The 14384-nt window shown below is 47.8% G+C and overlaps 1 protein-coding gene across 1 annotated transcript; it reads left to right on the forward strand.

The window, feature by feature from the left end:
• Positions 1-776: 776 nt before the first annotated feature.
• On the forward strand, positions 777-13373 carry LOC140721945 (zinc-binding protein A33-like). The gene is made up of 6 exons (XM_073036771.1): positions 777-1187; positions 1266-1361; positions 2239-2472; positions 3498-3520; positions 3617-3735; positions 12758-13373. Exons 1-6 carry the CDS (start codon positions 777-779, stop codon positions 13288-13290), a joined length of 1416 nt encoding a protein of 471 aa, XP_072892872.1. The 3' UTR covers positions 13291-13373.
• Positions 13374-14384: the final 1011 nt, after the last annotated feature.

The following is a 14384-nucleotide window of genomic DNA, read 5'->3' on the forward strand; positions in this document are numbered from 1 at the left end:
GTTAGTGGCAAAGTTGATGAAATTGATAAACTCAGCATGGGTGCATGAAGCAGCACCAATGCAGTCATTAATGTTTCTGAGGAAGATTTGGGGAGCGTTACTGGGGAAGGCCTGGAACATGGGCTGTTCTTCGACAGGCATTACTGGGGTTCATGCAGATACCCGTGGATAGCCCCCGAGTCTGGAGAAGGTGGGAGGAGCGGAAGGAAAATTGGTGAGGGTGAGCACCAGTCCTTCCAGATGGAGGGAACTGGTTTGTTCTTTTATTGAGAAAGAAACAGAGAGCTGTAAGGCCTTCTTGATTGGGGATAGAAGTTATAACTGGACATCCATGGTGAAGATGAGGCGGTCAGTGCCTGGGAATTGAAAATTGCTGAGGAGATTGAGGGCATGAGAAGTGTCGCGGATGTGGGTTGGGAGGGATTGACCTGAAGGGTTTAGAATGGAGTCAATGTATGAGGACAAGTTCAGTGGGGCTGGAGCAGGCAGGGACATAGGCCAACTGTCTATCTCACTTTTCAGGAATTCTCCCTTTCTGTTGTACTTTAAACTGAACCAGGCTCCGCGCTCCGGGTTGTTTTATATTCAGACCTCTTTAATGTGTTTCTGATCCCACCCTGACGTGGAAATTGCCGCGATTCCTGCCCAGAGAACACTTGGAGCAACGTTGTTCATTCCCGAGACTGCAGCGCGCCTAGTGGACATTCCCGGTACTGCCGGGTTCAGCAGCTCCCGAAAGTGAAGGGATCCTGAACCCGGAAGTACCGGGAGTTAACATGGCTTCGAAAGGACAGGTCGAGAGTTGGACCGAGGAGGCAATTTGTCCCATCTGCCTGGATTTCTTCACCGATCCGGTGTCACTGGAGTGTGGTCACAACTTCTGCCGCTCCTGTATCACACGGTGTTGGGAAAGGCAGGAGAGAAACTCCTGCCCGGAATGTAGAGAGGAGTTTGCAGACCGCACCCTCAGGGTCAATCGGGCCTTGGCAAATCTGTCTGAGAAAGCTCGAAAACTAAACCTGAATCCGAAAGAGAAGGAAAAGAAACTTCACTGCAAGGAACATGAGGAAGAACTGAAGCTGTTTTGTGAGACGGACAGGAAACTGATCTGTCTGATCTGTAGAGATGCACTGGAACACAGGTCTCACAACTTCATGCCGATTAAAGAAGCCATTAAAATTTACCAGGTAAAACTAACCCGCTTTCGATCGTCTGTTTATGTTGTCTTTTTGTTTTGTCTAATCCATTAACTCTTTAATTCCCAGGATCGGGTTAAATCTTCCTTGGACTCTCTCACAAAAAAGAAATCAGACTTTCAGGAAATGGAGCAGCAACAGAAAGAGAAGATTTCTGGAGTTCGGGTGAGGCTTCCTGAGCAGAATTTACAATCTTGTTGTGTAGTTTTGTTCCCTTTAATGCAGAATAGCAGAGTATCGCAGCTCCAGTGCCCTGGGTTCGATCCTAACCTCTGGTGCTGTCTGTGTGGAGTTTGCACGTTCTCTCTGTAACCAGTACCTTCTTTTAGCCAACAATCAACTCAATGTGGTATTTACAGACACTGTGGTTGTAAACTGATTTAAACCAGACGGATGTTTTGACTGTTCAGGACTGAACAGTAAATTGGCAACTGTAATTAACCCTGTGAAGGGGTATTGTATGTGAATCAGGTGGGAGTTAATGGGTCAGTGAGGAAGACTGGGTTTCAGGGAAATGTGATTGAATATCTGGGAACCACTCACTTGCTGCCTGTTATGCCACTGGAGTTTGGGACAGCAATGAAGGTCCTCCATCTCCGGCAGTGTTCATGTCTTCATTCAACATGTCAGTAGCTACTTCTCGGTTTTCACTACTGTCAGTCATGCAGGTCCTGAGTGGAGACTCAGGAATAACATGGCACTCAGATGTAGAAAGACTCTTCATTGTTTCCGTAACAATTTTGTTTTACCAGTCAGTATTGTTAGCCCTCAGCTGAACCCATGAACCTGGAGGACCAGTGGACCACTCTTACTCTGGCCTCTACCCTTTGACCTGTTTGGCATGGGTGACCCTACCAAGGGTCAAAGCATAAACCCACATTCCAGCCAACAGAGTTCTTTGGGTCATTGAGGCACACAAGCCCCAAACCCAACGGCAAGGTTGTGGTCCTCTTGGATGATAATGAGCTGGACAGACCCTTCCATATCATAAGGATATACATCAGGGCCAAATAATAAACCAGCCTCTCCTTTCATTCGACAGGAACAGTCACAAAGCGTTCAGTCCCACATCACATCCCAGTTTGCTGAACTGCGACGGATTATCACCGAGAAAGAGCAGCGCGCACTCCGAGATCTCAGGGAAGACGAGGAGAGGATTCTAAATCCAATGGAGAAAAATCTTCGCGAGATTCAAGAGAATTTAAATGCCATCTACAAGGAAATCTCAAAGTTACAGGAACAGATGGATCAACAAGACAATATCATATTCTTCATGGTGAGAGATTTCAGTTTGGTCCTGTAAAAGTACATAGTCACAAAATGATGTATTTTAACTCAGTGTGGGATTTACAGATACTGGAGTTGTAAACTGATTGAAACCAGACGGATGTTTTGACTGTTCAGAGTTGTTGTCTCCAAACCGGCCTCTCACAACATCTGTACATCGCTGGACAGTCTGCATCCTTCTCGGGAATGTTTACTCTGATCGTAGCACTGAGCCAGTGATCACTTCTGTGATTCCCACGTATAATATCCCCTGAGACTCAGAGTCACATCCCATTACAGTCACAGACTGTGAGTGTGTCTGGTGCAGTGGGTGTGAGGGTCTCTCTGTTGATCGGTGGGAACTGAGGTTGAACTCCAGAATGTGACCTACACATCGGATTTACCATCTATATCTGGTTTGTATCAGGTTCATTGTTTTGGAGAATTTTGCACTGTCTTTTGTTTTTCAGAAATATTCTTCATCAGATTATATCCCATTTTCATCAGAGACAGGACTTTCAGTCCATTCTCTCCTATCAGTTTCCCTGGTGCACAAGCCTCCTCCCACCTACTCACCACACCCAGTAACAGTGTCCCCAACTCCATGGTCCCTCATGTGTTTATCCAGCTTCCCCATTACATTCAATCTCTGCTGTTCCACTTCAGCCACTCCTGTAGCAGTGAGTTCCACATTCTCTTCACTACATTTCTTGTGGGATTTATTAACGACCAACTGATGTTTTATCTTTGACTTATTGTCTCCACACAAGCAGAAATATTTTCGATCAAATACATTCAGAATTTTAAAACCTGTCCAGTCTCTCCTGTAAGTTCCTTCTCTCAGTTATCGTATAATTCTCATAAATATTCCTTGTACTTTCTCCCATGGTTCAATGCCCCTCTTTCTCCATTCGTGTTAGTGGGAATGAGTTCAGTGAGAATTTTCAGCAGTTTTTAATAACTTGTCTCAGATTCCTGCTGTTCGGATGCCGACAGTCATCTCAGTCAATTGAATCTGTGTTTGATTTATTTCAGGAGGAAGCTCGTCGGAAGAGGAGGTAAGACATGGTCTTTACTGAAACTCTGTATAGATTTGTAAAATAGTTCAAATATCGCTGATGCTCAGTTTATAACTAGATGTATAATATTTACAGGATTAGTGATGATATCCAGACATTGTCAGTGACAGATGGTGCCCTATTGGTTGAAAAATTCGATCACCCCTATTTGCTCGACATAGCATCGGAAGAAGTGATTGGTGGCATTAAACACGGTAAGACATAAGATTCATTTGTGCTTGTTTATGAGACACTACTAAGTCATAATTAGATGCCAAATATGGCTTGTCAATGACCTTCTGAAAATCCAAGTACACAACATCAACTGGTTCTCCTTTGTTTACCTGGCTTGTTATTTCTTCAAAGAATTCCAACTGATTTGTCAGGCAAGATTTTCCCTTGAGGAAACCATGGCCTATTTTATCATGTGCCTCCAAGTTCCCTGACAACTCCTCCTTAATAATCAACTTCACCATCTTCCCAGCCACTGAGGTCAGACTAACTGGCCTAGAGTTTCCTTTATTCCCTCTCTCTTCTTGAACAGTGGAGTGACATTTTCAAATTTCCAGTCTTCCAGAACCATTGAAGAATCTAGTGATTTTTGAAGGATCGTTACAAATGCCTCCATGATCTCTTCAGCCACCTCTTTCTGAACTCTGGCATGTACACTATCTCGTCCAGGTGACAGCTACCTAAAGATCTTTCCGTTTCCCAAGAACCTGTTCTCTAGTAATGCTAACTTCACGCCCGGCACGTCGCCTGACACTTGGAACTTCCACCATCCTGCTAGTGTCTTCCACAGTGAAGACTGATGCAAAATACGTCTTCAGTTCATCCACCCTTTCATTGTCCCCCATTACTACCTCTCCAGCATTGTTTTCCAGCAGTCCGATATCCACTCTTGCCTCTCTCTAATCCAGAAATTAGGACCTCCTGGGTACTAATTTCTGGATTGCTGCCTGTGCCACGTGCCAGTGAGGGTAGAAACACGATGATCTGGCAGGTAAATGTGTGGCTGAGAAGCTGGTGCAGGGCGGCAGGCTTCAGGTTCTTGGATCATTGGGATCCCCCTGGGGGAGGTATGACCTGATCAGAAGTGATGGGTTGCACCTGAACCCAAGGGGGACCAATATTCTTGCGGGCAGGTTTGTTAGAGCTATTGGGGAGGGTTTAAACTAATTTTGTAGGAGGGTGGGAACTGGAGTGAAGGGACTCAGGATAGGACGGATGGTAAAAATGGTAATGATAGCCTGCAGTCAGACTGTCAGGAAGGGCAGGCAGGTGATGGAACTCAGTTGCAGCCAACAGGCTGAGTATCAAAACTTTAGGGATGCAGAATCAGAAAGGACAGCAAATACGGTACTCAAGCTGTTGTATCTAAATGCACGTAGTATAAGAAATAAAGTGGATGATCTTGTTGCACGATTACCGATTGCCAGGTATGATGTTGTGGCCATCACTGAATTGTGGCTGAAGGATGGTTGTAGTTGGGAGCTGAATGTCCAGGGTTACACATTATATCGGAGTGATAGGAAGATAGGCAGAGGGGGTGGTGTGGCTCTACTGGTAGATAATGGCATCAAATCAGTAGAAGGATGTGACATAGGATCGGAAGATGTTGAATACTTGTGGGTTGAGTTCAGAAACGGCAAGGTTAAAAAGACCTTGATGGCAGTTATACACAGGCCTCCAACAGAGCTGGGCAGTGGACCACAGATTACAACAGGAGATAGAAAAGCTGTGTCAAAAGGGCAATGTTCTGGTAGTCATGGGAGATTTTAACATGCAGGTTGATTGGGAAAATCAGGTTGATAATGGATCTCAAGAGTGAGTCTGTTGAATCCCTAAGAGATGGCATTTAAAGCAGTTTGTCATTGAGCCTACTAGGGGATCAGCTATACTGGATTGGCTGTTACGTAATGAACCAGAGGCGATTAGGGAGCTGAAGGTAAAAAACCCTGAGGAACCAGTGATCACAGTATGATTGAGTTTAACTTGAAATTTGATAGGGAGAAAGTAAAGTAGCAGTCGATCTTTGAGACTTTCCCAGTAGATCCCGAAAAAAATTCAAAAATAAATACACAAATACTGTTGAAAGATTGATTCCGGGTTGCGGGGTTTTGTTCCGTTCTTTCTGCCCAGTGTGCGTGTGTGTAGCTCCCCCGCATTACACAGTGTAATTCAACACGTACAAACACACTGGATGAACTCAGCAGGTCGGGCAGCATCCGTTGAAATGAGCAGTCAAACTGCTGACTGCTGAGTTCATCCAGCTTGTTTGTACGTGTTGATGTGACCACAGTATCTGCAGTGTACTTTGTGTTTACACAGTGTAATTCAGTGGTCCCCAACCACCGGGCCGTGAGGAAACGATATGAGTCAGCTGCACCTTTCCTCACTCCCTGTCTTGCCCACTGTTCAACTTGAACCCATGCGAGGTCATCAGTCGCCTAAATGCAGTGATACCCTCGTGCCAGGAATCACTGGTTCGCCTCACGCGGCCGGCGAGAAGTGCCGTTGGTACTGGCCTGGAGCGCGGAGAGGTGGGCGCCACCTCTAAACCTGTTCACCACACCGAATGTTCGTGGGGAACCCGGTGCTAAAATATTCGCAGACGATCTAATTCGGGCTCAGGATTCCGTAAGTAGCAGAGCAGCTACCTCGCTGTGATCTGTTGATACAAACTTTTGTCGGCCGATAGATCCTACAAGGTGGGCAGGCGCCCTGTCACTCTCCCCGCTCTGTCGCATTCTCCGGACTGGAACCGGCACGGGGACCTCCGGCCCTGACCTTGACCTCTCACCCCACCCACGACCATCCGCACCCGGCCAGGGTGTCTGGCGGCGGGCAGGCGGGCGGAGGCTGCAGTTTGGGCCTGGAGGCTGTCTAATGAGGCAGTGAAATCCTCAAAACTGCTTCGGTACCTTGAGTCCAAGCACCCCGCACTTAAAGACAAACCCGCTGAGTTTTTTGAGCGGAGAAAACGTGAGCAAGTGGGACAAAAGCTAAGTGCCGAGAGCCGCAAAAACTAAATTGTGCAATAGACTGGACATAAGGAACCTGCTTCGAGTATCGCTGTATTCTGGTCGTGTTTAATCCCCCCCCCCCACCCCCCGCCGGCGGCCGGTCGGCAAGAATATTGTCAATATTAAACCGGTCCGCGGTGCAAAAAAGGGTGTGTACCCCTGGTGTTTATACATTATTTCTACTTCCGGGTTGCGGGGTTTTACTTCCGGTCTTTCCTGCCCCAGTGCGCATGTGTGTAACTAATCAATCTGGGGGTCGATGTCTTCTTCGACTGTGGCCGAGGTAGGGTATCTTGGGCTTAAAAAGGTTGGTGACCACTAAAGTAAAGGCTGATGTAGCAGTATTTCAGTGGAGTAAGGCAAATTACAGTGGTATGAGAGAGGAGTTGGCCAAAGTAGATTGGAAAGAGCTGCTGGCAGGGATGTCAGCAGAGCAGCAATGGTGTGTGTTTCTGGGGAAATGAGGAAGCTGCAGGACGTGAGTATGTTTTCATTTCTTCCAAAAACGAAGAACTACACAAATTGTAAAATAGTACAACCATGACTGACAAGGGATGTCAAAACTATTGTAAAAGCAAAAGAAAGGACATACAACAAAGCAAAAATTAGTGGGATGATAGTGGATTGGGAAGTTTTTAAAAACCTAAACAGAGCAACTAAAACAATCATTGGAAAGGAAAAGATGAAATGTGAAAGCAAGCTAGCAAATAATATCAAAGTGGATGGTAAAAGTTTTTTCACGTATGTTAAAAATAAAAGAGAAATGAGAGTGGATATGGGACCGCCAGAAAATGAGGCAGGAAAATTAATAACAGGGGACAAGGAGATGGCGGATGAACTAAATGACTATTTTGCATCAGTCTTCACTGTGGAAGACACTAACAGTATGTCTGATGTAGTGTGTGAAGGAAGAGAAGTGGGTGCAGTTACTATTACAAGAGAGAAGGTGCTCAAAAAGCTGAAAGACCTAAAGGTACATAAGTCACCTGGACCACAGGAACTGCACCCTAGGGTTCTGAAAGATGTAGCATTAAATATTATGGTGGCATTAGAAATGACCTTTCAAAAATGATTGGAGTCTGGCATGGTGTCAGGGGAGTGGAAAATTCTTTAAGAAAGGAGGAAGGCAGCAGAAAGGAAATTATAGACCAGTTAGCCTGACCTCAGTGGTTGAGAAGAAGTTTGAGTCAGTTGTTAAGGATGAGGTGATGGAGCACATGGTGACATAGGACGTCGTGATACAGGACAAGATGGTATAAAATCAGCATGGTTTCCTTCAGGGAAAATCCTGCCTGACAAACCTGTTGGAATTCTTTGAGCAGATTACAAGTAGGATAGATAAAGGGGATGTAGTGGATGTTGTATATTTGGAGATTCAGAAGGCCTTTGATAAGGTGCCACACATGAGGCTGCTTCCCAAGTTAAGAGCCCGTGGTATTATAGGGAAGTTGCTGACATGGTTAGACATTGGTCCCTCCCAACTAATCAATGCACACCTAAATTATTGGTCACCTTAATTGGATTATCTCGCCCAGCCCCATGCTTTAAAAGGTGAGACTTGCCCTTAGCTCGCCCTCTCTTACAGGCAACCACATTGGAGGTAAGTGCATTGATTTATGCTTGGTAAGGTCTATCGTTTGTCCTGATAAGGGAGCCACAACTATCCAAGGTCAAGGGGGATAGCTGTTGTAGTGCCTTTCCCTTGTTCTTTGTTTGTGTAACCGTACCCTGTCCCCACACCGCTTCCTGTGTATTGTAGTTGCTTGTGTTGACCCGACTTGCCCTTGTAAATAAATTCCTTAGTATTAAAACTGTGTGTGTCCAGGCCTCTACTGTTGAGACTCAAAGAACCAGTTATTTTCCGTCACAACAGCATATAAAACACTTAAGAACCAATGTTTCAGCGCCGGGTTCGATACAGTGACAGACCACTCCCAAGTGTGCTCTTCACCGTGCCGGTTTGATGTGGAGGATCAAAAACCCAAAACCCAATAATTAAACCACTGCGTTGCTTAGTAATCATTGTAGCTTTCATCGGGGCAGAGCCTTTCTCACTTTATCCTTTAAAATTGTTCCGATCGTTGACCGACTGCAGCCTAACGCTTTTCCAATGACCGATGGCATTTCACCACTTTCTGGGTAAACATGCCCACCTGCAAGGTCATTTCCGAGTAAGAGATCAACATTGTCTATCGGTAGTTCAGATCGCACCCCTATTGTGACTGGTCCAGATATCAAGTCGCATTTCAGAATTATCTTATGCAAAGGCATGGTTTCAGTCCCCTTTCCAATACCTTTGATAATATTCACCACCATATAACAATTACAGCACGGAAACAGGCCTTCTCGGCCCTTCTAGTCCGTGCTGAACACTTACTCTCAACGCCCCCGACTCTCAAATCTCCATCTCAGCACCGAACTCCAAAACACTCTTTCATATCAGTGACTGAAAAGCTCCAGTATCGCTCCAGATTCTCACTGGAACTGGAGTTGATCCCTCCTTCACAGACACAAACCCATTTGAAATAAATCTCTCAAATCCCTCTTGAACTCGGTCAGACCCCTCCTTCTTCAGCGGTGTTTCAACCGTCTGAATGCAGGCATTTGGGGTTCTCTCTCTCTCTGTCCCGTTTTCCCTTTTCATAGCAAAACAATTGGATGCCGCATGACCAGGCTTCCCACAAAAGTAACACTTGAAACTGGGAAATTTTTCTTTTGACTGCTTCCCTTCCTCCTGACTTTTATCACTAGTCCCCGGTTTACTCTCTGGTTTAGCCGGTGGGTTATCTTTGTTATCCCTGCTACTCCTTTGGTAGCTCTTGCTCGGGAAAAACTTTACCTTGTGGGTTAAAGCAGACTCGTCTGCTAACTTAGCAGACTCTGACAGGGTATCAGCCTCTCTCTCATTCAGGTACGTCCTTATGTTGTCAGCGACCCGGGTTCATGTCCCGTTACTGCCTGTCAGGAGTTTGTACGTTCTCCCATGACCACGTGGGTTTCTTCCAGGTGCTCTAGTTGCACAGTCCAAACCTGTACTGGTTGGCAGGTTAATTGGTCATTGTAACTTGTCCCATGGTCAGGCTGGGATTAAATCAGGGGTTGCTGGGTGGTGGGGGTCATTGTAACTTGTCCCATGGTCAGGCTCGGATTAAATCAGGGGTTGCTGGGTGGTGGGGGTCATTGTAACTTGTCCCATGGTCAGGCTGGGATTAAATCAGGGGTTGCTGGGTGGTGGGGGTCATTGTAACTTGTCCCATGGTCAGGCTCGGATTAAATCAGGGGTTGCTGGGTGGTGGGGGTCATTGTAACTTGTCCCATGGTCAGGCTCGGATTAAATCAGGGGTTGCTGGGTGGTGGGGGTCATTGTAACTTGTCCCATGGTCAGGCTCGGATTAAATCAGGGGTTGCTGGGTGGTGGGGGTCATTGTAACTTGTCCCATGGTCAGGCTCGGATTAAATCAGGGGTTGCTGGGTGGTGGGGGTCATTGTAACTTGTCCCATGGTCAGGCTCGGATTAAATCAGGGATTGTTGGGTGGTGATGGATGTCATTGTAACTTGTTCCATGGTCAGGCTCGGATTAAATTGGGTTGCTGGGTGGTGGGGGTCAAAGGGTCGGAAGGCCCTATTCCGTACTGTATCTCAATAAATAAATTACAGCTGATGAAAGTGCAGTAGACATCGTCTCCATGGAGTTTAGCGAGGGATTGGACAAGGTAGCAGAGAGTTAGATCACATGGGATACGGTACGATCTGGAATAGGATACAGAGTTGTCTGGGTGGAGTCCTGTGACCAGTGGTTGTTCTGCAGGGATCGGTGCTGGGTCCACTGTTTTTCATCATTCATATGAATGATTTGGAGAGAATGTAGGTGAAGTGTTTAGTAGGTTTGTGAAGGACTCTAAATTTGGTGGTTTCATGGACAGTGAAGAGATTATTTATTTATTTAGAGACAGTGTGAAACAGGCCGTCCCAGACCAACGACCCGCTCCACCCAGCACCCCAACTATTTAAAACCAGCCTAATCACGGGGCAATGTACAATGACCATTTAACCTACAAACCGTTATGTCTTTGTACAAGCGTTACAGAGTGATAGAAACTAACAACACAGGCCCTTCAGCCCATCTGGTCTATACTGAAGCATTTAAACTACCTACTCCCATCGACCTGCACCGAGACCATGGTCCTCCAACTCCGACCATCCATGTACCGTCCAAACTTCACTTAAATGTTTAAATCGAGCTTGCTTGTACCACTTGCACTGGCAGCTCGTTCCACACTCTCACAACCCTCTGAATGAAGCAGTTTCCCCTCATGTTCCCCTTAAACTTTTCATCTTTCACCTTTAACCGATGACCTCTGGTTGTAATCCCACACACCCTCTGTGGAAAAAGCCTGCTTGCATTTACCCTATCTATACCCCCTCATTATTTTGTATACCTCTATCAAATCTCCCCTCAGTCTTCTATGTTACAGGAATAAAGTCCTAAACTATTCAATCTTTCCTCATGACTCAGGTCCTCCAGTCCCAGCTACATCCCTGGAAATTTTCTCTGTACTCTTGCAAACTTATTTACATCCTTCCTGTAGGTAGGTGACCAAAACTGTACACAATATCCCAAATTAGGCAAGCCCCAGGTCTCAGACAACTTCAACGTAACATCCACCTACCTGTAACATCACTTTCGATGTATTCTGGACCTGTGTTCCCAGATCTGCTGTAGAACAGAGTCCTCAGTGCCCGACCATTCACTGTGAAAGACCGACACTGGGGTCCTACCGAAGAGCAACAGCTCACACTTGTCTGCATTAAATTCCAGCTGACACTTTTCAGCCCATTTTCCCAGCTGCTCCAGATCCCACTGCAAGTAATGATGGTCTTCCTCGCTGTCCACTCCTCCCCAATCTGAGGGATGAATCCGGAGAACCCGGAGGAAATGCACGAGGTCCCGGGGAGAAAGTACAAACTCCTTACAGATGGTGTTGGAATTGAACTCTGAACTCTGGAATGCCCCAAGGTGCAACAGTATTGTGTTATCCACTGCATAACCCTCTTGCTCATGGTTTATCCAAGATTACAACGAGATCTTGATTAATTGGGTCTCTGGGCCACTGGATGGAAATTTATTTTAATTCAGAGAGATGTGGGTGTTGCATTTTGGAAGGTAAACCAGGACAGGATTTACACATCAATCGGGGGCCCTGGAGAGTGTCGTGGAACAGAGAGACCAGGAGGTGATTGTCTTCATCAGTCAGAATACTGAGTACAGGAACTGGGACGTCACGTTATGAGTGTACAAGACATTGGGAAGGCCACATTTGGAGCAGAGTAACACACACAAACTGCTGGAGGAACTCAGCAGGTCAGGCAGCATCTATGGATATGAATAAACAGTTGATGATTTGGGCCAAGGTTTTGTGTGTGTTGCTTTGGATTTCCAGCATCTACAGACTTTCTTGTCTTTATGATTTCGATCACCCTGTACAGTTCTGGTTATCTTTCTGCAGGAAGGATGTCATTAAACTGAGAGGGTATAAAACAGATTTACAAGGATGTTACTGGGACTGGAGGGTTTGGGTTATAAGGAGAGGTTGAATATTCTGGGTCTTTTTCCTGGAGCTCAGGAGGCTGCTAAAGGAAACCGTGGAGGTGGATACAGTTGCAATGATTTAAAATACACCTGGACGGGTACGTGGTTAGCAAAGTTTTAAAGGAATAATGGGCAAATACAGGTAAATGGAACTAGTTCATTCAAGCGAGTTGGTCGGCACGGATGAATTCTTCCTCTTTAAATGCCTCCAGTGTTTACTCACCCCATCCTCATCTGGATCCAGTTGTTGCTCCGCCCCTTCCTCGTACCCGTTTCCACTGCTATCTCCCGTCTTTCTTTCCAATCGAGGAAAGGTCTCGGCTTGAAACATCGACTGTACATCTCCCTTATCACACGCTGCTTGACCAGCTGAGATTCTCCAGAATTTTGTCTTTGTTGATCGAGGAAAATCCGATCTCCATGTCGATACGACAAGTCTCCCCCCGATCCCCGGGGCCGCGCTGCCCGAGTCTCCCCTCGGTCCCGGGGCCGCGCTGCCCGAGTCTCCCTCCCCGGTCCCGGGGCCGCGCTGCCCGAGTCTCCCCCCGATCCCCGGGGCCGCGCTTCCCGAGTCTCCCCCCGATCCCCGGGACTCTCTAATTCTCTGCTTCTCCCCCCAGTCTCTGTCACCCTGGATGTGGAAACGGCGCATCCGTGGCTCGAGGTGTCTGAGGATCGGAAGAGTGTGAGACAGACCGGGACCCGGAGGGATCTCCCTGACACCGGGAAGAGGTTCACAGACCGGTGGTGTGTGCTGGGATCGGAGGGATTCACATCGGGGAGACATTACTGGGAGGTGGAGGTGACGGGGAATCGGGGCTGGTGTCTGGGAGTCGCCGCAGAGTCTGTGGAGAGGAAGGGAAAGTTCACACGGAGTCCGGAGACCGGATTCTGGATCATCGCGCGGGTTGATGACGAGATGTGGGTTTACACCTCCCCTGAGTCCCGTCTCCCTGCCGATCCCATCCCCGGGAGGGTGGGAGTTTATCTCAGTTACGAGTCCGGGACAGTTTCATTTTACAACGCGGAGACCAAGTCCCATCTCCACACCTTCACTGGGAATAAATTCACGGAGAAACTTTATCCTTTCTTCTGGATTATCTATAAAAACGAGTGGCTGAGAATCTGCTCCGGTTCCGCTCCGGGTCTGTAAACGGGTCGGGTCCGGGACCGGCGTCAGGAGTAAGTCAGTGTAAATATAAATGTGCGGAGAGTGAAATAAACACGATGTGAGAATGATCGATCCATTAATTTTAACTCATTCACCGCATCCGTCAACGGAACAGAAACACTGCGGATTCAGCAGCAGCCGCGGGCGGCGGGTCCTGAGCTCCCCGGCTCCCCCGGGTGCTAAAGTCTACCGGGACTGACAGGGTAACTGGAGCAAGTGGTGGTGGTGCTGACTGGGAGAGGGAGGTCAGGGTGAATCTTGGTAACACGGGACATGTGGTGGTAACACACAAAGCGCCTGGGTCTCCCACCGTGTCAGGCAACATCTATGGAGGGAAATGGGCAGGTGAGGGGTGGATCCAGGTGAGGGGTAATACCTGAGGGAGGGGTGATAGATGAGGGACGGGTGGAAATGTGTCAGAAATTGGGAGGTGAGAGCTGTCAGTGACAAAGGGCTGAAGATTTTGGAATCTGACAGGAGGGGAAAGTGACCCCGGAGTAAAGGGAGGGAGGTGGGGAGGAGTGTGTGGGAGATGGGCAGATGGAGAGGGTCAGGAGGAGAGTGGGTGATCGGCAGATGGAGAGGGTGGGGATGAGTGTGAGGGTGATGGGCAGATGGAGAGGGTCAGGAGGAGAGTGGGTGATCGGCAGATGGAGAGGGTGGGGAGGAGTGTGGGGGATGGGTAGATGGAGAGGGTGGGGAGGAGTGTGTGGGTGATGGGCAGATGGAGAGGTGGGGAGGAGTGTGAGGGTGATGAGCAGATGGAGAGGGTGGGGAGGAGTGTGGGGGATGGGTAGATGGAGAGGGTGGGGGAGGAGTGTGTGGGTGATGGGTAGATGGAGAGGTGGGGAGGAGTGTGAGGGTGATGAGCAGATGGAGAGGGTGGGGAGGAGTGTGTGGGATGGGTAGATGGAGGCGGTGGGGAGGAGTGTGTGGGTGATGGGCAGATGGAGAGGGTGGGGAGGAGTGTGTGGGTGATGGGCAGATGGAGAGGTGGGGAGGAGTGTGTGGGGGATGGGCAGATGGAGAGGGTGGGGAGGAGTGTGTGGGGGATGGGCAGATGGAGAGGGTGGGGA

The sequence above is a fragment of the Hemitrygon akajei genome, chromosome 2, assembly GCF_048418815.1.
Source record: "Hemitrygon akajei chromosome 2, sHemAka1.3, whole genome shotgun sequence".
Lineage (NCBI taxonomy): Eukaryota > Metazoa > Chordata > Chondrichthyes > Myliobatiformes > Dasyatidae > Hemitrygon > Hemitrygon akajei.

What these genes read in the sequence shown, in the direction of transcription:
- LOC140721945 (XM_073036771.1), top strand. Translation starts at nt 777, where the DNA reads ATGGCTTCGAAAGGACAGGTCGAGAGTTGGACCGAGGAGGCAATTTGT. An exon ending in ACAATATCATATTCTTCATG is followed by an intron (nt 2,473 to 3,497) that starts GTGAGAGATTTC and finishes GATTTATTTCAG; the next exon opens with GAGGAAGCTCGTCGGAAGAG. An exon ending in GATTGGTGGCATTAAACACG is followed by an intron (nt 3,736 to 12,757) that starts GTAAGACATAAG and finishes TTCTCCCCCCAG; the next exon opens with TCTCTGTCACCCTGGATGTG.